This window comes from Nannobrachium achirus (assembly GCF_963921795.1).
Source record: "Nannobrachium achirus genome assembly, chromosome: 13".
Classification (NCBI taxonomy): domain Eukaryota; kingdom Metazoa; phylum Chordata; class Actinopteri; order Myctophiformes; family Myctophidae; genus Nannobrachium; species Nannobrachium achirus.
This window is the reverse complement of record NC_137833.1, coordinates 42340600-42362593: the sequence shown is the minus strand read 5'-3', so window position 1 is coordinate 42362593 and position 21994 is coordinate 42340600. Positions and strand designations below refer to the sequence as shown.

At 41.8% G+C, this 21994-nt stretch overlaps 1 protein-coding gene across 4 annotated transcripts in view; it reads right to left on the bottom strand.

The window, feature by feature from the left end:
- The window catches only part of gbf1 (golgi brefeldin A resistant guanine nucleotide exchange factor 1), a 124069-nt gene that overhangs the window by 17997 nt on the left and 84078 nt on the right, over positions 1 to 21994 (bottom strand). For 2 of the 4 annotated variants that reach the window (XM_080739910.1, XM_080739911.1), the window contains exons 19-33: positions 21105 to 21228; positions 19228 to 19353; positions 16809 to 16891; positions 15249 to 15485; positions 14426 to 14519; positions 13410 to 13586; positions 11428 to 11492; positions 10889 to 11012; positions 8834 to 8905; positions 8021 to 8115; positions 7241 to 7394; positions 6167 to 6392; positions 5823 to 5980; positions 4639 to 4888; positions 2945 to 3159 (exon numbers count right to left, since the gene is read on the bottom strand). In XM_080739910.1, coding sequence (XP_080596036.1) covers positions 2945 to 3159; positions 4639 to 4888; positions 5823 to 5980; positions 6167 to 6392; positions 7241 to 7394; positions 8021 to 8115; positions 8834 to 8905; positions 10889 to 11012; positions 11428 to 11492; positions 13410 to 13586; positions 14426 to 14519; positions 15249 to 15485; positions 16809 to 16891; positions 19228 to 19353; positions 21105 to 21228 — 2200 coding nt within the window. The remainder of the gene's footprint in view (positions 1 to 2944; positions 3160 to 4638; positions 4889 to 5822; positions 5981 to 6166; positions 6393 to 7240; positions 7395 to 8020; positions 8116 to 8833; positions 8906 to 10888; positions 11013 to 11427; positions 11493 to 13409; positions 13587 to 14425; positions 14520 to 15248; positions 15486 to 16808; positions 16892 to 19227; positions 19354 to 21104; positions 21229 to 21994) is intronic. The other 2 variants (XM_080739912.1, XM_080739913.1) reach the window with 1 other exon arrangement.

The window sequence follows — 21994 nt, the reverse complement described above, 5'->3', positions numbered from 1 at the left end:
GTTCTGTTGCTTTGCTTCGGATCGTCCAAGTCTCTCTTAATTTAAGGCAGGGGTGGGCAACTTTGATGATGGCGAGGGCCACTATATTTCCACCTTCACTCCAGAGGGCCACATTGCATATTGCTACATCCTACTTTGCCATTCTAGTATTGCATACAATCGAGCAAAAATAGCCGATCTACAAGCTCAAAACGCATCGCGCTGCGATGCATTTTGAGCTTGTAGATCGGCTATTTTTGCTTCTTTTAATTTGGAATCCTGAATTATTTTTAGTTATTTCTTAATTGGAATCCTGAAATGTAACATTTTGATTTAATTTCAAATGCATGTATTTATATACTCATGTTAACTTTATGAACCTGATTACAAATACATTGGACATAAAAAATACATTTTAATACTACTATACTAGTGGTCATTAAGCTACTAATATAGACAGAATTTAAGCAGTTCATGTTTGCAATTGTAACTGCTGAAATCAATAATATATTCAGTATTCTGACCTGAGGGCCGCATTGACTAAAGGTGGGGGCTGCATGTGGCCCCCGGGCCACCAGTTGCCCATGTATGATTTAAGGGGTTGTGAATTAATGTTTCTGAATAAACCTTTTGTGCTGGAGTCTTATGTCTGTTTGACATTTCTAATGTGTCTGACTTTTTTTTCTTTGATTGTTTTGTTATCCTGACACCGCCATGTCAAGTCTCTCGCTTCCTCTCAGTTGCCAGTTCTCATTATTATCTGTAATCAGGCCAATGATGGCGGTGTCATTTACCGAACCTTGGTTCGTTTCTGTTAACCGGCCGGGAACAGACTTGCGTTTCCACCAGATTGAACCAGAACCGTTGTCCCCATTTCAGTTCCACGGTTCACTGCAAAAACAAGGAATTTGTGGTTCCAATCCCGAACCAACTTTTACAGTTCGGAACCAACTTGGTTCTCGGTGGAAACACTCACCACTGGTTCATCCCCGAAGAACCAAACCAGTTCTTAGCCGTAGAAAAGGCCTTATTGTATTTCAGTCGGGTTGTGCACACGTGCAGGATAAAGTTTTGATGGAACTGCAGTTGTGTTTTTTGGAGTAGATGTCGCAGTCCACCATTCAGGCCAATAGATATATACATTCACACTCCAGAGTATGCTTCCTTCTTTAAATGCCAGTTGTGAGATGTTTTGATGCCATGTTAATGTGTACAGTATATAAAACGGACATCGCAGTAGACATCTGATATAACAATCTTGAAATATTTGTATAGGTTTATGCAGTCAAAATTCAAAAAAGAAAACGAGTGCTACACAAGAGGTATAACCTGTTTTATTTTAACATTTTAGTTTTGTGCTTTACATTTTGATACAAAAGTCTTTTACTCAAGTAACATCTTGAAAACAGGCCTTTGGTGCCATTGGTACTTTTACTAAAACATTTGATTACTTTTTACACCACTGCTAAACTGTACTGCCATTTGAGGCATTGATTTCTCATGTCTACATTAATGCTTTTACTCCTAGGTCTAGATAGGGCTGTGTTGCGACCCTCTGATATGGCCATGGAGATTTTGCAGTATGTTTCCCCCCCTCCAAGACAAACTACATCTGGAGGATAGATTAAAACTATTTGGTTAAGTGAACTAAAGCTGTTTTTATTTCTATCACATTAAAAACGGGTGATTCATTCTATACAGTATATTTGATTAAGCTCATAAGAGACGATACATTAAAGTTAACAAAAAGTTTTACCTTTTTTCCCCCCCTTTTTTAGACGGTCCTAACAAGTACAGTAAAAATGACAATGTCTAGAATGTTCCCTTCTTTAAATCTGAGGTGATAGTATTAAAATAGATTTTTTTTCATGTTCAGGAGTGTAATGCATATGTTTCTACGATGTCTAGAAAGAGTGGTCCTAACAAGTACAGTAAAAATGACAATGTCTAGAATGTTCCCTTCTTTAAATCTGCGGTGATAGTATTAAAATAGATTTTTTTTCATGTTCAGGGGTGTAAAGCATATGTTTCTACAATGTCTAGAAAGGGTGGTCCTAAAACGTTCAGCATTAGTCAGAGGTCCTAAGAAGTTAAGTTATGTGAGAATGTGTGTGTGTGTGTGTGTGTGTAGTGTATAAAGTCACAGCAGGTTCATGTCTGAACCACTAACAAACCCTAACCTTTTCCGTGCCCTACGAAAGTTCCCTTGCACTAAAATCAACCATACACCAGGTACACAGGAAAATAGGGGAGCCGTTAGGACGAGTGCAACACTTTGATCTGTACAATGTGCCGCTGCAATACTTCCTACTGTAGATGTTCATCCTTATCACACATATCCAGCTTTTATTTGCACTGGGTGAGGGTGATGAAAGAACCGAGAGGATGATAAACTATATCAGTCCTAGAGCTGATAACTGGTATCTGCCTTAGCAATAGCTGACCAATCAAAACAAGCTGCAGTGCGGTCGCGCAGTGTTGTAGAATTCACAGCCGAGTGAGCGGACACTTGAGTTTATTCAGATACAAAGCCACCGTCGACTTTTCACAGAAGGCAGCAACACCAGCCTTACTCTCAGCCAATTCCCTCCTCACACGGTCGGGAAATCCCAGCAGGACTACGAATTTGTTCATCAAAGTAGTTCCTAGGCACTGTTAGTTTCACATTGTTGCACTCTTCCTAAATGCCCCTTTGGAAGCTCAGGCCTTGGTTTCCCAAACAAACATCTTAGTGCCAAGATCAACTTTGTTCAATTGTAAACCCTTTGTTTCCTCATACCACAAATCAGGACAGCATGGGAATTTCATTCGTTTTAGTTCAAATGGAGAACTTAAAATGTCACATGACATTTTCTGTAAATGCTTCACGTTCAGAGGCCAGGAGAAAGGGTGCAGTGAGATGTTCTTGGGAGAGCAGTGCCAGAGGATGAGAAGGTAGAAGGGTAAAGAGGGTTGCTGTACTTACGTCCTGACTAACCTGTAATGACACTGTGTGGTAGCTGGCTGGCACGCCCTCGTCCTCCTCGTCGTCGCTGTGGGAGCGTGAAGGACGCTGGTTGGAGACGCGGCCGCCGCCCCGCCGCGTGCCTCCAGCCCCTTCCTTCTCCCGCCCACCTGCCTTTTTCCTCAGACGCGACTTGGAAGAGCTGTGGCTCTTCTTCTTGTCATGGTTACGGTAGCCTGAATGAGGTTGTGACAGAGAGGGTTAAAAACAAACATCGTTTGATCTTATGTGGAATGTTGAAAGTCCAACGCACTGTTTTCTTTTTAATGCTGTAGAATTGTATGACAAATAACTATTGTAAAAACGAATCCTCTTGGTGGTGGAGCATTTGGTGCAACAAGCAAAAGTATGTGATGTTTTGACAAGCGATACATTTTTAGGACTCTATTTGAAGGGCGATAAGAGGACACACCCATGCTTTGCTACAAGCACTTCCAACTCGTTTTGCATAACTCACTTTTACAGGCTTGCAACCCAGGCCAACACCCATTTAAGTGGTGGTGCATTGCCATGCCAACTTTGTCACAGTAATTATACCTACAGTGAGATTCCCAGATGTTTTAAAAACAGACCTCGACTCTGTAACACATTCCCAAGAATTTCCATCTACCTTTTAAAAACCCACCCTGCACAAAAGGCTGTTTACACAGACACAAATTTCAAAACAGTAACGACAGGTTTTGTGCTTTCTATTAGTATCCCATGTAGATTAGTGCCATGCCTCAGCCTGGCGCTTTGATCAACCCATCGTTTTTGTTCATGTGTTCATGTGTGTAAAGCTGTGTTGACAGCAGTATCCAAGGGCCCGGAGCACAAGAGGAGAATGAAAAGGCCAGCAGTGTTGTCAAACGCCAAAGTGCACCGCTGCCATTTCCCCGCTTTAATCCCAGCATTACCCCCAGATCAAGACACAGAACAAGGAGGGATGAATGGAGAAGGGGGGGCAGGGACAGATGGCGAAGAGGAAGGGAGAGAGTACACTAGGCAGAGGTCGCTGTGGAAGACGACTGACAGACGAGACAGAAAAGGAGAGGAAAGGAGAGAGGGGTGGAGAGGGGGCAAGAAAAGGAGATGGCAGGATGGTATTAAAGGACTTGATGAAGGCCTGAATGTTGGGATTGTTAGCCCTTGAGCTAGGTTAGTCAGCATTAAGGTATATTACATCTCATTTTCCAAACACTAAGCTTCGCCTAGCGTTAAAATATCAAAGAGTCTTTGACATGCGCTATTTATTGAATATGATGTATGTATTGAATATGAACTATGTATTGGCTTATAAAAATAAATCTTGGTGTTAAATGTCATGTGATATACCCCATTAAGCTATGTTAAATATGGAATTAAGTGGTAGCTCATGCGTTTTCTCTGACAATTCAATCATGCCGCATGCTCATGTTTTTAAAACGACAATGTATTTCTGTATATCTGAGCGCCGATACGACTTTTTTTGTTTTTTTAATCAAAATAATGACACCATACATACAGTTTACAGAATATGCAATAAAAGACCCACACTAGTAAATCATGGTACGTCTACAGTCTGTCTTAGGAAGCAATTGAGGTGAAACTTGACTGTGTGAATAGGAATCATCTCAGCTTTCATTCATACATCTCAATGTGTTATAAATGAAGGTGACTATGGATGCGGTTCTCACCTCCATTTAGGCTGCCTTCTACAAACACCCGGATAGTCTTGACACAAAGCTCAAAGTTATCGGGGGTGACGTGGGCAGCATCGCGGACAATAAAAGACAGCGTCTCCACACACTTCAGGAGGGATTTGGTGTCATGCTGGCCAAGGTCCTGTCCCAGAGTCAGGCTGTACTGGTTGACCAGTGGGTTGTTCATGGGAGCCTTGGTGCCCGCTGCCTGGCCCTTACTGACATCCAGGTCATCTTTACAAACCTGAGGGAAGTGAAATCTAAATAAATATTTGTGAAGCACTAATCGATCTGGATGTAATTACAGTAATGCATAAACTGTATGTAAATGATGCCTTGGAGTCAGGTTGTTTGTGCATGCAGTCCAAAGCTGGTGGTAAACTCCATCCACGGCTTAATACAGGCATTAAGCCCATAGTACCTTGAGCTATCAGTGGACGGTTACATAAACAAACTTGTAACATCCATTATAATTGTCTATTTGGTGACACCACCAGTGGCTCCATTGTCTGTTAGAACTGCAATTCCAAGAATTCAGTTTGAAACAAAAATACAGATGTACCACTTCAAAACGAATGTTTCAGTGTCCTACAGTAGCTCTGAGAATAGTTTGGAAAGCAACAAAAGCATAGTTAGAAACGGTCTGAATTAACGTTATAAAATACAAAAAACAGTCTCGGAGGCATACACTCATGACAAAAAATGGTGTTTTGAGAAGTTGTGGAATGGTTATTGTGGAAAAAGTATATAAAAAATAACTGATTTCAAATTGAAGTTTGTCCTTTTTGCAAACTATTTCCCTAAGCTCAGGGGTTTGTTTAGTAGCATTGCATGAAGCCTCTAGGGTTTTCACTTTGCTAAAGTGTTCAGACCAACACACTTCACGATGTAAAAATAATGGCGCATCACATAGTACACCACAGGATTTTATTAAGATTATCGTGCCTCACGTGATAACAGGCGGTATCAGATTATAAACAACACAGCCGGTTAAACTTGCGATGGTAATGGGTGAACGGTTGTGATTCGGACAAATTATTCGGATGATGCTGATGGCGTGAACAAATTGGAAGGTTTATCTTTGAACCCTTTACACTACAGAATAATAACAAAAAGAGTGAAAATAGCGTGTGTTTGTGTGTGTGTGTGTGTGTGTGCGTGCATGTGCGTGTACGAACCACCAGCCATCCACTGCTTGCTACATCCACGTCAGTAATAGAGCGAGGGATCCTGTTCTTGCTGTGATCGGTGTAGACTTCAGAATCAGATGTATAGCCCCGATCCAGACTCGCTTCACTGGGGTGGTGGGATGACAACTCACTATCTGACAGGGCACCTGAAAAAAAGGAAGAGTTGTTGGGAAAAGGACGTAACCTACAACCATTATTTTCACATAATCATCTATTTCAGGACAGCTGACAGGGATTACACTGCATGGAAATCCTTAGCATTGATTTCACTCAGAAGAATGAACAAATCCATTGGAACCCTCTTCTGAGTTTTTACTGTATGCAGCTCTAACCTGTGTCGTTGTCTGTATGTGAGGAGGTGAGCTGGAAGGAGGCTGGAGGTTTGACCCCGGCTCCGATGCACTCCAGCAGGGAGAACAGAGTGTACCAGTCCTCTGTGCAGTGGATGTTGGCAGCGTTGGTCTTGAGCAGCTCGTGAAGGCCGTAGGCCACCTCCCGACTCACCCGTGACAGAACATGGGGCTTCATCATCAGCAGGAGACGCAGTGAGAGGAGCACCTTCAGTATGCGTGGACAAGAGAGAGAGAGAGACGCAACACTTCTTTAGATTCACACAGAAAATGACGGGCAAATGGTGTCTGAATATTTGAGTACTGTACGTGTATGTCAAGTAGGATGTTTTTCAACTCAATTCAACTAGATTTGACCTAGATATAGATATCCGTGCGATATCTGTATGTCCAGGGTGTGTACTGTACTTGTACATCAGGCTGCCTCAAGCTACAGAAACAGGAGATAGGCCCCTGCCCTATGGGCCTCATGGCTCGGCAAGGCTTACTTAAATGAGTTAAAGCAGCACAAATGTTGCAAACCGAGCATGCAGCAATTATACAAAGACATGTGGATATTCTGACCTACTGTATGATCATTAGCAGGGACCTGGTCTCAATGAACTCTTTACCTAATTGATGATTATAAATAGCCTACTTACTAGGAGAGGAATATGAGGTAACATGAATAAGGCTTTCCCCCCCCCAACCATTTCCTGTGAGCTGGTTTTTAATTAGTTCTCTTTCTACTCATAGCGACAGAATTATTCTTCTGATAACTCTATTTAATGGCAATGATCTAAAATGGTTAGAGGGGGAAGCCAACACGTTACATGTACCACTTAGGCCTCTTTTGTATTCTGCTCACAATCTCATTTTCCCCATTCTAAAAAGTTATTCAGCTGTCAAATTAAAGTTTGTCTCGATTCCCTTTTGAGACCGACTGTTCAACTGTTTATTCCGAGGGAATCTGTGGACTCTCTTCCAATATTGTATGATAAGAGCGCTAGCATACATTGCACCTTTGCTTAAAATGAAAGGAGCAAACGAAAAGTTTAGAAAACGTGCGTTGTGTACCTGAGAGCTGATGTCCTCTCGTCGCAGCAGGCGAATGGCCAGTCTGAGCAGTCCCACCACGGCCCTCTCCACCAGGAAACAGCTCTCATTGGCGTGGACGCACAGTTGGCACAGGTGATCCCGCACAGTCTGCCACACACACGACACACGATCCCTATCACACACACACACACACGCACAGACACACACTAGGGTATTCACCAAATATTCAAATATTCGAATATAAAAGTCACTATTCGACGTTGTTCACCGAAGTTGAATATTCGTTTTTTTTTTTTTTTATATATAGTTTATAAAGCTTGGCTAGATAGGAAGTCATAAGAATGAGTTGTCAATGCCCCTGGTGAATGAATTTGTTAATGCTCTATACCAGGGGTTCTCAAACCTTTTTAGGCCGTGACCCCCAAAATAAACATATTTGAACTGGGGACCCCCACCCTGACAAGCACTTGGAATTGTAGGTATTACATTTAATGTGACTCGGTTCCGCAGATAAATATTGTGAAAATAGCAGTTCTACATGCTCACAACGCCTCGCAACGCGAGGCGTTGTGAGCATGTAGATCGGCTATTTTCACAATGTTCGCCTCTTGCTTACTTAATATTTGACAGTTTGGCCAGTCCTTTCGAATATTCGACTATTCGAATACTTTGAGGTAGAATAATTCGAATAATAAAAAATCACTATTCTTGAATTCCCTAAGACACACAAGTTATTTGGAACAGTTCACTTCTCTGAATTCAGTGCCAGAAGTCATTTATAAATGCGTTCCTTCCAACCTGTTCTCCATAACAATGCGAAGCAGCATCTCTAGACAGAAGGCAGCATCCTCTTCATCATAGGTCTCCTCATCAGGGGTGACTGAGATCAGAGCCTAAGAAGGCAAAACAGCAAATACAATTCTTCACCTGACTTTTATTTAATCAAAATAACGTTAGTGATGACAATGCTGCCAGTAAGCAAAAAATTATAATAGTTATATATTGGCAGAATCTCTCTATACAATGGAATCACAATTTTAGGAGCGTTGTCACAGAAGAAACAATATTTTGACTAATATTATGACCTAGTATACAACACAAGGCTTTATCAACATTGCTTTAATATCATACTCTACCCAGTACAATGAACACAAGACCAAAACAATAATAAGAAAAGATGCATAGAATAAATATCAATTATAACGTTAAGACTCCATAACTGTTAAACAACCTTTGGGGGTAAACAGTATGGGCACTATCTTATGCCTTACCCCTTATGCCTAAACATTTTAAGCATTTCTTTACTGTTTCGAAAAACATTTTAGAATAGTTAAAATAGCCAATATACTGTACAAGCTCAGCGTGTCGATGTAGATTGGCTATTATCATATTTAAAATGCTTTACGAAATACAAAATAAAAAATAAAGTTTAGGCATAGACGGTGGGATAGATATGGCGCACCGTCTTAAGACTAAATGTGTGCTGATAGAAGGGAAAGAAGAAACCGTTCTCAGGTCAAGCCTCAGGTCAGCAATAGAAAATACCTTCAAACTTTTGACAGTGAAAGAAAAGTAACATTATGATAATAATGATGATAAAACTACTATTACCTTCATCAGTTCATGTAGTGACTCCAATTGTAGGAATTTGCTTTCTGTGATCAACTTCTCTGGGTCACATTGCTGAAAGAGAGGAGGAACAGAGAGTACATCTAACTACAGTATTCATTTACGGAATGTCTGTCCGCCGTCTGTCTACACTACAGTATTCTGACGTCACAGACTGACCTGGAACACCGTATATGGGCATAAATGGGTGAAACAGTGCCTACATTTCTGACATCACTGATACGTCTGGGTTCTCCACCACCATTACTTCTGAGACTGTGCACCCCCCCCCCCCCCCTCAGGCAAGGACTAGTGTATTTCTAATATTACAACCTAACTAAACAATGATAGTGGGCAACAGATTCAAAGCTAATGTTTGACACAAGCCATGTTACTTTACATAATGTAATGTTACAAGGTAAAGTAGCTAACCAAAGGGAAAATAAAATCACACACAAAACAGTAATTTCATGTGATGTAAAAAAAAAAACTTCAGCTTCAACAGAGGTGACAATAACTGAAGTAAACTACTTTGTTCTTTACTTAAGGGCTTCTTTTGATGAGATCTACGATATCTGAGTATATATATTTCTGTTTTCATTTATATTCATATGTCATTACCATTCTAAATGCTATTACTGTTGTTTTTACTGCAAATATAAATACTTGTTACATTAATATTCTAAACCAATGACAAAAAGTTTCCATTGAAAATAAAAAAAAGTCTGTGAGCTCTTAGATACAACTCTCCCCACCTTCAATGATCATCCATAGACATATCTAATTCAAATTCAAATTCATGGACGTCGGGGGAGATTCTTATCGCCTGAAATGAAATTTCAGCATTTGAAAATTCACCCTGAAATTTTAAGTGTACTGTACAGAATAAACTTGCTACAGTTAAAAAACAGAATGTGTCTGTTTTGTTTGTTTGTTTGAATTAATAGCATTTTTTATTGGCATACGTTTAAAATATTTAATTGTGATATGCCAAATAACTGGAATATATAAAGAGTTGACTACTGTATATCAGTATAATGATATACTTAAAAGCAGAAAGAGACAATCAATAAGGACACAACATGTCACATTTCAATACGTTGTGAGCTTCTGCTTCTTAAAAAAAGAAAAAGGAGAAAAAATGTTTTGAACATTTGGGAAAATTGTTCAACATGACGATTATGCAAAAAATAATTGCGATTATCTCAAATAAATTACTGTGACCCTGACCAGCAGTGAGTATGTCGTACCCATGGATGAAAGCTAAATCAAATCTCACGACTGAAAATGTTTGCATGACCAAGTCCTAATTTGGTCAATTTGTGAAACCGTGTTAAAGTAGCACCCCCACACACTAGCACCGTTTTCTAAACAATTAACACAATATGTAAAATAATTATGTTTTTATAATATTGTTCCTGCTGTTCTACATATTGCCAACCAGGTGAAGAAATCACAGACTGAGGCTTCACCCTTTTCTTTTACATGAAATACAGTTAAGATTTCATGAAAGCCGCTTCTGAGCATATTGTGAGTTTGACCACTTCAAATGCTCCAATCTTAAAATAATGACCGAAAATAGCCTATCTACAAGCTAGGACCGGCTTGTGGATCGGTAGACAGGCTGGCTCCTATGGAATGCAAATGACTTGAGTGGCTAGGGATGAGACGATATGAAATGATAATGATATCATCACGATAATCAAAATCCATTATCCTGGGGCGGAACATTTGCCAAAAAAATAGCCGATCTACAAGCTCACAAAGCATCACAACGTGACGTGTTGTTAAGCTTGTAGATCGGCTATTTTTTGGCAAAGACATATGATAGAGAGTGAAAAAAAGACTATCAAGTACGTATATTATATGTACCTTTTACCAATTATAGAGGGTTTAAGTGGTACTGGATATGCAGCTCGGCAAATAAAAGGTGAATTGATCCCAGTGCATGACGGAGGACGATATGACGATAAATTAAATCTCCAGTGTTGTTTATCACGATGAACGATAATATGGCGTATCGTCCCATCCCTACTGAGAACTTTAACCCATGCGTACCTTGATGCAGAGGATGGCGGCCTGCTTGGCCTCCTGGTTCTCCGTAGAGGGTCCGGTCCGACCGGACTGCTCCGCACCACTCAGGGTCAACCAGTTGACAAAACTCAGCACTGCTGACTCGCCGCTGACAAAACGACAGGAATGAATAATCATTTGAATGGTCTGTTTTTGTCTGTTAGCTCTATGGGCGGCTGCCAGGTCTCCCATGAAAGGCAGACCCCCCCCCCATCGCGGCAGACCTTGATAGATATGGTGCACAGAGCGTCATTCTCATTGTTTTATTTGGAGAAAATACCATTGTTTGAACCGTTTTATTTGCTTAACACTTTTGGCTGCCATGACCGCGTTAATGGTTGGTTTGCTTAATGTTTTTATTTCACAACTTTATATTTTATACAAGCAATGTTTCATTTCATAATATTCTATTTTATCTCCCATTTTATGTAAAGTGCTATATAAATTAAGTGAATTACTATTACTATTCATTAATCATTATTAAAAAAGGAAAACAAAAAAAGATAAAGTGAACATGAGCATACCGATTTGAGGGGGTTTCCTCTCTCTGAAGAGAAATCTTTCCATTCGGCTCCACAAAATCTTCCACCTGAGGCCCAAAGTGCAGATGTATGTATTATCACCAGACAGCAGATGGCAGTACAACACAGTAGTTATAAGGCAAGTCAACACTCATGCTGTGCATTTCATTCTATTTAATTAATGACTCCTATTCACAGCATACAGTACTAATCATTATAGTAATTTTGGAAGTTAGCATGCAAGAAATTCACAAACGGTTTTGTACTGAAAGGAAATGACATAAAGCCCGGAGATTGCAACTCATCAACTACCATCATTTCAAATTTGAAAGTTATACAGTGAAAACTTGAACATTTTAAACATTTAAATGCTTTGAACAATTACCATGTATCATTCATTCATAATTAATTAACTGTTCGGAGATTGCAACTCATCAACTACCATCATTTCAAATTTGAAAGTTATACAGTGAAAACTTGAACATTTTAAACATTTAAATGCTTTGAACAATTACCATGTATCATTCATTCATAATTAATTAACTGTTCTTATTATAATAAACGTTTGTGAGACAATGCTCCCGATGACGAGAGCTGAAAAGAAAAGGCACCTTTTTTTACATTTTTACTAGCCTGCATAGCGGGCATTTCTAAGAATAACACATTTCTTCTTTTTTCAGTATAAATCCACTACAGTACATACTCAAAACCAGCTCAGTAGTCTTGTGGTTAGTGTCTCCGCCCTGAGATTGGGATGTCTTCAATACCTTGAGCAGAGTCATACTAAATACTATAAAAAAAACGGTACCCTATGCCTGCCTCCCTGCTTGGCAGTCAGCTCCAAGGGTTGCATTGAGGCTAAGTCACTGTGACATGCTAGCGTTTTGGTGACATGCTAGTGTTATGTCCAGGGGGAGTACATGTACATCAAGCCGGCTCGCACTACAGAAACAGGAGATAAGCTCCTGACCTATGGGCCACATGGCTCACAGTTGATTCCCAATGCTACTTACTTTACATACTCAAAACACGGGTACAATTATTACGTTAGCATACAGAATGGAACCTGTTAGTATACAGAATGGAATCTGTCTTATGATATTTTCTGCATAGTACGGTGTTCTTATTTTAATGTTTTATGAGTATGAGTTTTAAGAACCCCAATTCAGGACCCCGATTTAAACAAGCCAAAGGCTTTTTTGAGGTGTTTATCCTTTTAGTTGACCGTGTACCAGTGAACTGTACTATCCTGTACCTTTTCATATGCAAACCTAATAAAGTCTTAAATCAATCTTCTTCAATCAAATCGGACAGAGAAAGTAAATCACAAAACCATATACAGGGTTCCCACACATTTCTACCAATTAATTTCCAAAACTTTTCCAGAATATTTAACCCAATTTCCAGGACTATATAACAATAATTCAGCTCAATAACAGGTCACTTACTCCTATGCGCAATGCCTAAAGACAGGTAGTGTATGCCAGTGGTTCTCAACCTTTTCAGGCCGTGACCCCCGAAATATTCATGTTTTAACTGGGGACCCCCCACCCTGACGAGCACTAAGAGTTGAGGAATTTTGTATAACACGGTTCTATTGTGAAAATAGCCGATCTACATGCTCACAACGCCTCGCAACGCGAGGCGTTGTGAGCATGTAGATCGGCTATTTTCACAATTTCTGTCTCAAATATTTGACAATTTGGACCATGTTTAATTTGTCATTTCAGAAGTATTAACAAAATTAATAACCAAAGACAATGCATAGCTATTTTTTCCAGGACCTTCCAGGACCCTTGAGCAATTCCAAAACTTTTCCAGTACTGGAAAAATATTTTTCTAATTTCAAAATATTTCCAGGAATTTCATGACGGTGGGAACCCTGCATATTATGAAAATCGGAACAATAACATTTTAAATGTGAGTGTGAAAATGAAAAAAAAAATGTCAAAAGGAAGTTATTCATGTGCTTCCAGTGCCCTGACCTCAACCATGGCTTTGGGCAGCAGCTCGGCTCTGAAGAGCTGCAGCATGGAGTCCATGATGTTCTTCCATCCCTCCCTCAGAATGTCACCGTGGCGATGGGCCAGGTGGAACACGGTCTTTGCTGCCACCTGGGCTTTACCGTTACTGCCAAACACCGTAGGTAGGTTCTCCACAGACTGTAGGGAGGAGGACACAACCACGATCACCAAATATACTTACAGTATGAGCGTTATTATTAACCTATTCAGAACGGGTAAACAGTATTGTGTATCATTATTTTATGCTTTAACTATTGAAAAATAGCAGATATACAAGCTCACAGCGCGGCACCGAGTGCCGCGCTGCGAGCTTGTAGATCTGCTATTTTTGAAAAATCGACCCGATTCTATAAGTGTCTTTTGAATCCTTCTAAGACTTTTTGAAAAACCTATGTTTCTATGTCAGCAATCTGGCTATAGCCATCGTCAAAGAAAAGGTCCTTTTCACTTAAATGGAGCTCAGTTAGTCTGTTCTTGAGAGACTACTATGTCAGTGGTGCTCAAACCTTTTCATGTGAAGGACCCCCAAAATGATATGCATTTGGCCACTGACCCGCATCTCAAAATATTTAGTTCCAGGGACCACCCAGAAGCAAAATTTGAGTTACAAACGTTCGCTTTGAAAATACATACAGTATATTCAAAGATTTGCACACATTTTCACGACTTTTTCAAAAATAGCAGATCTGCAAGCTTGCAGCACGCTGTGAGCTTGTATATCTGCTATTTTTCAATAGTTAAAGCATACAATAATTCTAAGCCTAAATGGGTTAAGGATTACAATGGGTATTAAGTGTACTGATGATGTGACCGCTTGAGGCCAAAGGCAATGTTCCACCGCATGCAGACAATAACGTTCTACTCTATTCTTTACTGTGGATATTATTTCCACTGTACAATAAAGTTATATTAAGCAAACGGAGCCACTTCAGCGTAATGGGAAGTATGCTGTGGTTTGTTCACTGAATGTGCCCCACCTCACTGCTGAGAGTAGTGAACTTGCAGAGGGAGATGATCAGATTGTCAAACACGTCGCTGAAGCCGTAGTGAGCAGATATCATGGCACATTTCCTGCGGGAAGAGACACAGTATACATATTATAATAATAATAGTAATAATTATACACCACACAAAGCACTTATCACAGAAGCGTGTTAACATGTCACACAAAAAAGAGGGTAAAGATGAGAGAAGAAAAGATGGTATATAATATCTGAAGGACTTCCGTTAACCCAGTCAGTAGAAACAATAGATAAAGGATTGGACATTTTGATTTTGACCATTTCTGACATTGGTTTAACATGGTAGTAGGGCTGTCACGATTATGACATTTTACATGATGATTAATTGTCACTCAAATAACTGTGGTTAACGATTTAATTGTGTTTTTGTCGTTGATGATTACATTTCTTTTTGGCTTTGAAGTTGCACATGGCAGATATGACACATAACCTAATATAAAAAGATAATACTGATATATATAAAAAATAACATTAATAGTGGAAATAGCCGATCTACAAGCTCACAACGCATCCGAGCTTGTAGATGTGCTATTTCCACTATTTTTGAAGTATTTGAAAAGAATGAACATTTTTCAACATGGAAAAGATAATGACGATTATGACAAAATAATTGCGACTATGTCAAAAGATTGCGACTAGACGATGATGTAATAATTGTGACAGGCCTACATGGTAGACAATAATGTCAATAACAATGTCTGTGTGTCATTGACAGGACTTTTGTGTTACCGTCACTACAACTTATAATAGCTTTTAGCCGTTTTTGGAGGCCTACTACCTGAAACCAGTGATGGCCTTCTGGATAATGGTGTCATCTAAGCTCTTGTCGAAGACATAGGAGAGGGCAGCGATGGTGGGGCCCCAGGTCATGGAGAACAGGTCGTGGTCGTAGCTGCCGGCCGGGACGTGGAGGAAGATGCCCTCTGGCGTGGCGCCGCGGTGCAGCAACACACTCCACACGTAGTTCTCCTTCACCATGCCCGACTGCTCATCCGGCATCACAATCTCTTCATTCCTATTGAGGGGGAGGTTGATGTTGCAGCAGTGATTAGCAGGGAAATGCAGAGAATGTTGGAGAGGCAGGGGCTGAAATTTCAAAAAGGGACTTTTAGTGAAAATATTGAAAATAGCAGACTTCCAAGCTCACAGCGCGTTGCGCTGCGACCCGTTGTGAGCTTGGAGGTCGGCTATTTTAGATATTTTCACTAAGAGGTGCTTGATACCACACTGAACTAAGCATGGATCTCTACACAGAGAGGGCAATTCTTTCAACATAAGATGCTGCATCCAAGTTCAGGAGAGTTTGGACAAGGCAATTCTCTTGAATGCTGGCTTCGGGTATGGCATGGAAAGGGGGCGTTTGCATTTCTTTCACCATAGTAAAAACTGAATTCATGGTCTGGAGAGGGCCATTTTTACAGTCGGATAAAAGGGCAGGGGCTCAAGCCCCCTTTGATGTTTATGTTGGGATCCGGAAACCGAAAGAATATTCCGGAAGCGGTGTCTATCACACACTGCCAGAGCTGGGTATCTGGACTTCACGTCTGCTAAATAATTACTATACCAGTGGTTCTCAAAAGTTTTAATTTCAAGCACCACCATAAAGCTTCATTCCCACCGGGCACGATAACTATAACTATATCGTTCACCATTGTATTTTTGTTTTTATAGTCTGTGTGAACACTGCCTTCCACTTGACTAAAAGAAATGAGGATCACGGGCAATGTCAGCAACACCATTCTGGCTGGGGTAAAGCCTAGCAAGATATAAACAAATTCATGTTCATCTACAAATTCATTTAGTTAACACATATGGTGCCAACCCCGAGTTTCCCGGGTTTGTATTGGTACTACCGCTGTGCCAACCCAGAGTTTCCCGAGTTTGGGCCGTTTTTGAAAAAAAAAAAGTTGTTTTAAAAAAAAAAAAAAAATTCAATTTTTTTTTTGGGACCTCCAGAAATGTATTAGGCATGATCGCGATCGCGAAATTGCATGTTTAACCCCCATACCAACTCATTCTTTCAAACATGGCAGCCATGTTTGTTTACATCTGAAGAAAACATAATGGCTGATAAATCATGAATGCCTGAACGGATTTCCAAGCGGATTTTTTTGTTTGAAAGCTGTGAACAGCATCTACACACGTGGTGCATCATCTAGGCATGGGCGTGCACTTTTTACACAATTGCACAATTACATGGAAGTCTATGGTAACCATGGCAACGCGAGACATTGAAGAGAAAAAATCATTGCAACATAAGTGTTAAAAGAATGCAAATACTAATTCATTCTTTTTTGTGGGTACATATTCAGCCTGTTCTGAACTAGAGAGAGCTTACTTGATAGTGTTGTAGATTTCTTCTAACATGTCCTGGTCAAAATCTTTGTTCCCATTCACTCCCTTCAGATTCTTCTTGAATTGCTGCATGAAACAATCAGAGTAATACAAAAAAAATCATACGAATCATAAAAACACACAGTTTCACTTGCCAAGCAAGATCATTTATTCAAACGATATCTAAATCAATAAAAAGAAACACGGATGGAATCGCATTTCCAATTTCCACCATCAACATGTCAGTCAATGCGTCTCAGCGAGCAAGCTTAGCTCCGACACACAACCCCTCTGGCATCCCTGCCTTCGTTAACGGAGAAGAAGAACCAACGACAATTAAAAAGGGGACGGAGGGGGATTGCCCCTGTTATGTGTCACTTAATATGCTTCAGTTGCGATGTTAGGAAAACAGGGATCGGAGCCAAGGACCTCCTGTAAATAAACATAAGCGCGCGGCGATGACGGACAACCTCAAGGCTCAGGTTTGTGTCACCACTTGGCTGGGGTTTGGCCTGCTGGTGGGTCAAGCAAAAGGGAAACAGGAGATTCTCTGTAGGGAGATGGGACAGACAGAGAAATAAACACACGGCCAGATAGGGAAAGGGATTTAGAGGGTAGTGAGATCAGGCATGTGTTTGTCTGACTGGTATTACACACCCTCCCTGGCTGTACCTAACACAAACACACACACACAAACACGCACACACATACACACACATACATACACAAACACACGTGCACCACTTGCATATAACAAACTATCGCACATTCATGCACCCTTTCATGCATAGTATCAGACAAACGTGCTTTGGAGCGGCCGATGGAAACAATAGCTGTCAGAGAGACAAAGCAGCTGGACAGACAGGCTGCCAAACCAGAACACAACCACTCATCTTGCTCCTCTGTGCTATGTTTATATACTCTACAGTGCCTAGACAATACAGCAAACATCATATCAAATTCAACGCGAGTTTTTTGCTGTGTCCTCCCTTAACAATATGTCATGCCATCGCCCAGCCCAGGGGACTGAAGTTTCCTCAACTGGGCATAGCTTGCCGATCTCCAAATCGACCTCCGCTGTCAACAAATGGTGTGGTGAATATTACGCATTGCAAGCTGCTAAGTCAGTAAAGTGCATGGCGCCACTTTTATTGGCCCCCCTCAAAAGTGTTGGGTCAGAGTCTCTGTTGTCGATTGCCCACGGAATTCTGGGAGCCCACTTGAACCGAATTGCGACTGAGCCCTTGGGAATGTCTCGGAATACTTCAAACAAAACAGGGGCACCACATGTACGAAATGTGGCATGGGTGTGTTTCGGTGTGAATGAGTACATGTACTTTAGGTATTGTGTTGGCCTGCCTGTCACTTATTGAGTGACAATGTGACTATGCGCTGTAAAATCCTCAGTGTTAATGAAACTTACACCTTCCATTTTTAAATGAACACGGAGGCTTTTACTGTGTGTGCATGTGTGAAGGAGAACGTTGCAGAGAGAGCCAGAGTGTGCAATAAGAAGCGAGAGTTTGTACACGTGTGTGTGTGTGTGCGCGCGCGCGCGCGCGCGTGCATGCGTGCGTGCATGCGTGCGTGCCTGTGCACATGTGCGCAGAGAGGAGTGCTTGTGATTGTGTGTCAGTGAGAGTGGCCCACCCGTACTGTCTTCAAAAGACCGCCCTAGGGACTTGTGTTTAGTCTTCACCCGCTGTCACTCAAATGGAGAGAGAGAGACAACCAGGAGTACAAAGAGAGAGAGGGAGAGAGAGAAAGAGATTCAGAAATAGAAACAGGGAAGGAGACAGACAGAGATAGACGCAGGAAAGTGTGAGAGATAAATTGAGAGTAAAGAGAAAGTTGTGTTGAATTATAACTCTGAGAGTGTACATTTGTACACTCTTTGAGTTAAATGAACATTGAGGGTTTTTAGAAGTTGGGGTACTGTCCTCTCTGGTCTCTGGAGCCCTGATGCCCCGCCGCCCCCCATCCCCACCCCCCGCCGCCTGTTCACATGACTAAGCAGACTGAGCTCATCCCCGGGACAGACCACCACTGCGTACAGCTGTTGACCAAGGCTTTTTTGAACTGCCATCAGTCGCTCCTACCGCCAAAGAGCACCAGTGGCAAATGCTGGCATCCACGGTGGAATGCCACTCCAACCAGACACACAACCAAAAGGGGAGGGGGACGGGGAGGAGGCACCAGGTCCCAATGACACAACTGTGAAAGGCTTTTATGAGGTCTTTGAAATGTACATGAGTTAGTTAGGCTCCACAGTGCAAATGGAAATCCTGGCATGGTGTTTTAGCCACTTTTACCCTGGGAGTCTCTATTTTGGGAATGTCATTATACAGTAGGAGAACAACCAAAAATGTTTGAAACAAATAAAATAAAAAATTTGACATTTTGAGAAATAGCAGTTTACTCACCTCTACCGTCATGGGAATGTTCTGCTTGCGCACGTTGTGGTTGTGCTGATCAGTGTTCAGCATGATAACAGCATATGCCAGGGCGAAGCCAGCATCGTTGGTCATGAAGGGAGAGCCGTTCACTTTCTGTGAGCGCGCACGCACACACACACACACACACACACACACACACACACACACACACACACACACACACACACACACACACACACACACACACACACACACACACACACACACACACACACACGCACACGCGCACACACGCACACACACACACACGCACACACGGTAGCCATTTATTGATCTGGGCGATATTCACTTTCAGCTTCACAAAGCTGATGGTCATGATGAGCACTCGGGGGTGGGGCTGTCAGGGGTTACAGTAAGTGTCGGGAGTTTCCCCGGTTGGACGTAGCGCGTGGAAGGAACACGTTATTCCAACCAGTTCAGGGGAGGCAGTAGAGACCAGGATTATTACTGCATGTTTTTTGTGAGGGTACCTACCCTGGGAGACACGGGGATAACATGCAAACTCCACACAGAAAGAGCCTTTCACCAATCCCCACCAAGGGTACGGGCACTGATGACGCAGAGGAGAGAACACGCCCACAGCGTCCCCAACGGGAATCGAACCCAGGGGACCTTCTAGCTGTGAGGCGACAGCACTACCGACTGTGCCACCGTGCCCCCTGTCAGAGACACGTATAATGCAGGCTGGGGGTAAGGGGGCTAACTGTCAACCTTCAGATTCCCAGACGGTGCTCTACCTACTCATCGAGGGCCTCCTCTAAACACATACTGTAAGAAAGAGAGACAATATCCCTCTTATACCACCGTTTCCTAGATAACAATGTGTCAGAAAAGATAAAATGTTATAGGTCACCACAAAATATCCCTATACAGTATCTTTAGCTTCCTACATTTTGTTTTAATCGTTAAACCACTTCAGGGGTTGATTCAGTGGTTGATCTTTACTAAACTATGACTAAAAGCGCCGTTTTCTTTTATACAGTATACTGTGAATACAACTAACCTTGTCACAACATTGAACCTGGACTAAGACATTCTGCTGGCATTACTCACACCCCGTAGAGTGGAAAACTAATTTCCAGTGCAATGTCTTAAATATACTCATGAACTCATCGGAGGCAACTATTTGTGTGCGAGGTCATCCTAAGAAAAGGATATTACTAGGAATAGTTTCCAGGTCACACACATCCGCCTGTTATTTTGAGAAGCCGTCATGTTGTAAATGAATGCCTTGCTGAGCTTGTCACACCCTACCTTCCATTGCACTCTTTTGCGCCTGTGTGTGTGTGTGTGTGTGTGTGTGTGTGTGTGTGTGTGTGTGTGTGTGTGTGTGTGTGTGTGTGTGTGTGTGTGTGTGTGTAATAAATGGCAACGTTATGTCATACTGCCACTGTACCTAATGGCGTGTGCGTGACTGCTATGACTGTCCTTCAGTGATGCCATGTCACCGCTCCACGAGCTGTGATTACCTGATGACAGTGACAGCGGGTGTGCAATTGCGTTGCCTCTCTCTCTGACTGAACAGTAATGGAAGATATCTCTGTGTGTGTGTGTGGGTGTGTGTGTGTGTGTGCGCGCGTGTGCGTGAGAGAGAGAGAGCGCGAGCACAAACATGCTTCGTAACCATGGTGTAATAGCAGAACAGTGTTTGTAACTGTCCTGGTATCCTAGCTCTTGTACTGTATGTCTCGTGTGTGTGTGTGTGCGCGTGCGTGTGTGTGTGTGTGTGTGTGTGTGTGTGTGTGTGTGTGTGTGTGTGTGTGTGTGTGTGTGTGTGTGTGTGTGTGTGTGTGTGTGTGTGTGTGTGTGTGTGTGTGTGTGTTGGATGCATGCAGCTGCCTTACATGCCAGTTGTCAGTGAAGGTCTCTAGGAGTCTCTGGATGACTGGAGCCTCTCCCGGCAGCCTGAAGGCCTCCAGGTACAAACGCAGGGCCTCGTCGATACGCAGCCCTTGGAAGCCGAACGTGCTGCACGGAGCGTTCAAACCGTTAACAAAACATGGATTTGATGTCCTTCTGTCAAATTATGTCGTTAGGCCATGATTGAACATGTTGTCGTTTTTTTTCTTTTACATGTTTTGACAGTCACTAAATAATCATGAAAAGGTTTGCAGGCAGCTCAAATGATATACACAGTATTTAGAAGCGATGTAATTATCTGAATGTCACAGACCTGAAAAACTCAAAAAGGGTTCAAATAGCTAGTCTTGTTTATCCGACCGTAAATGTTTCTGTTAAGTTTTTCCCAGAGGCCATTTTGACAGGTAAATGCAGCTGAAGGTAAAAACTCCATTTTGGGTGTGTTTCATATTTGTGCAGTGTGCACATAGTAATACCTAAACGAAACACATCCAGAGGTAATGTTATTATCTTGAGTTATGTTTTTTTTACCCATGAAAAAGTAGATCAAGGTTGTATTTAGCCCCAAGTGCAGAAGATCATGCTATCCTTTGCAGTTGGCACGCTAGTCAACACCCACTCCGAACCTCCAGTAGGAGTCGCTAGCATAGCAGCAGAGAGTGAAGGCAGAAGCACAACAGAGGAATTTATCTGAGATGTCCAACGTTGAGTCTCTCTCGCCCTTTTTACTTGCACCAAATTGATCTAACGCGGTGGTTCTCAACCTTTTCAGGCCGCGACACGCAAAATAATCATATTTTAACTGGCCCCCCCCCCCCCACCACCACCACCACCTTGACAGCACTAAGAGTTGAGGCATTACATTTTGTATAAT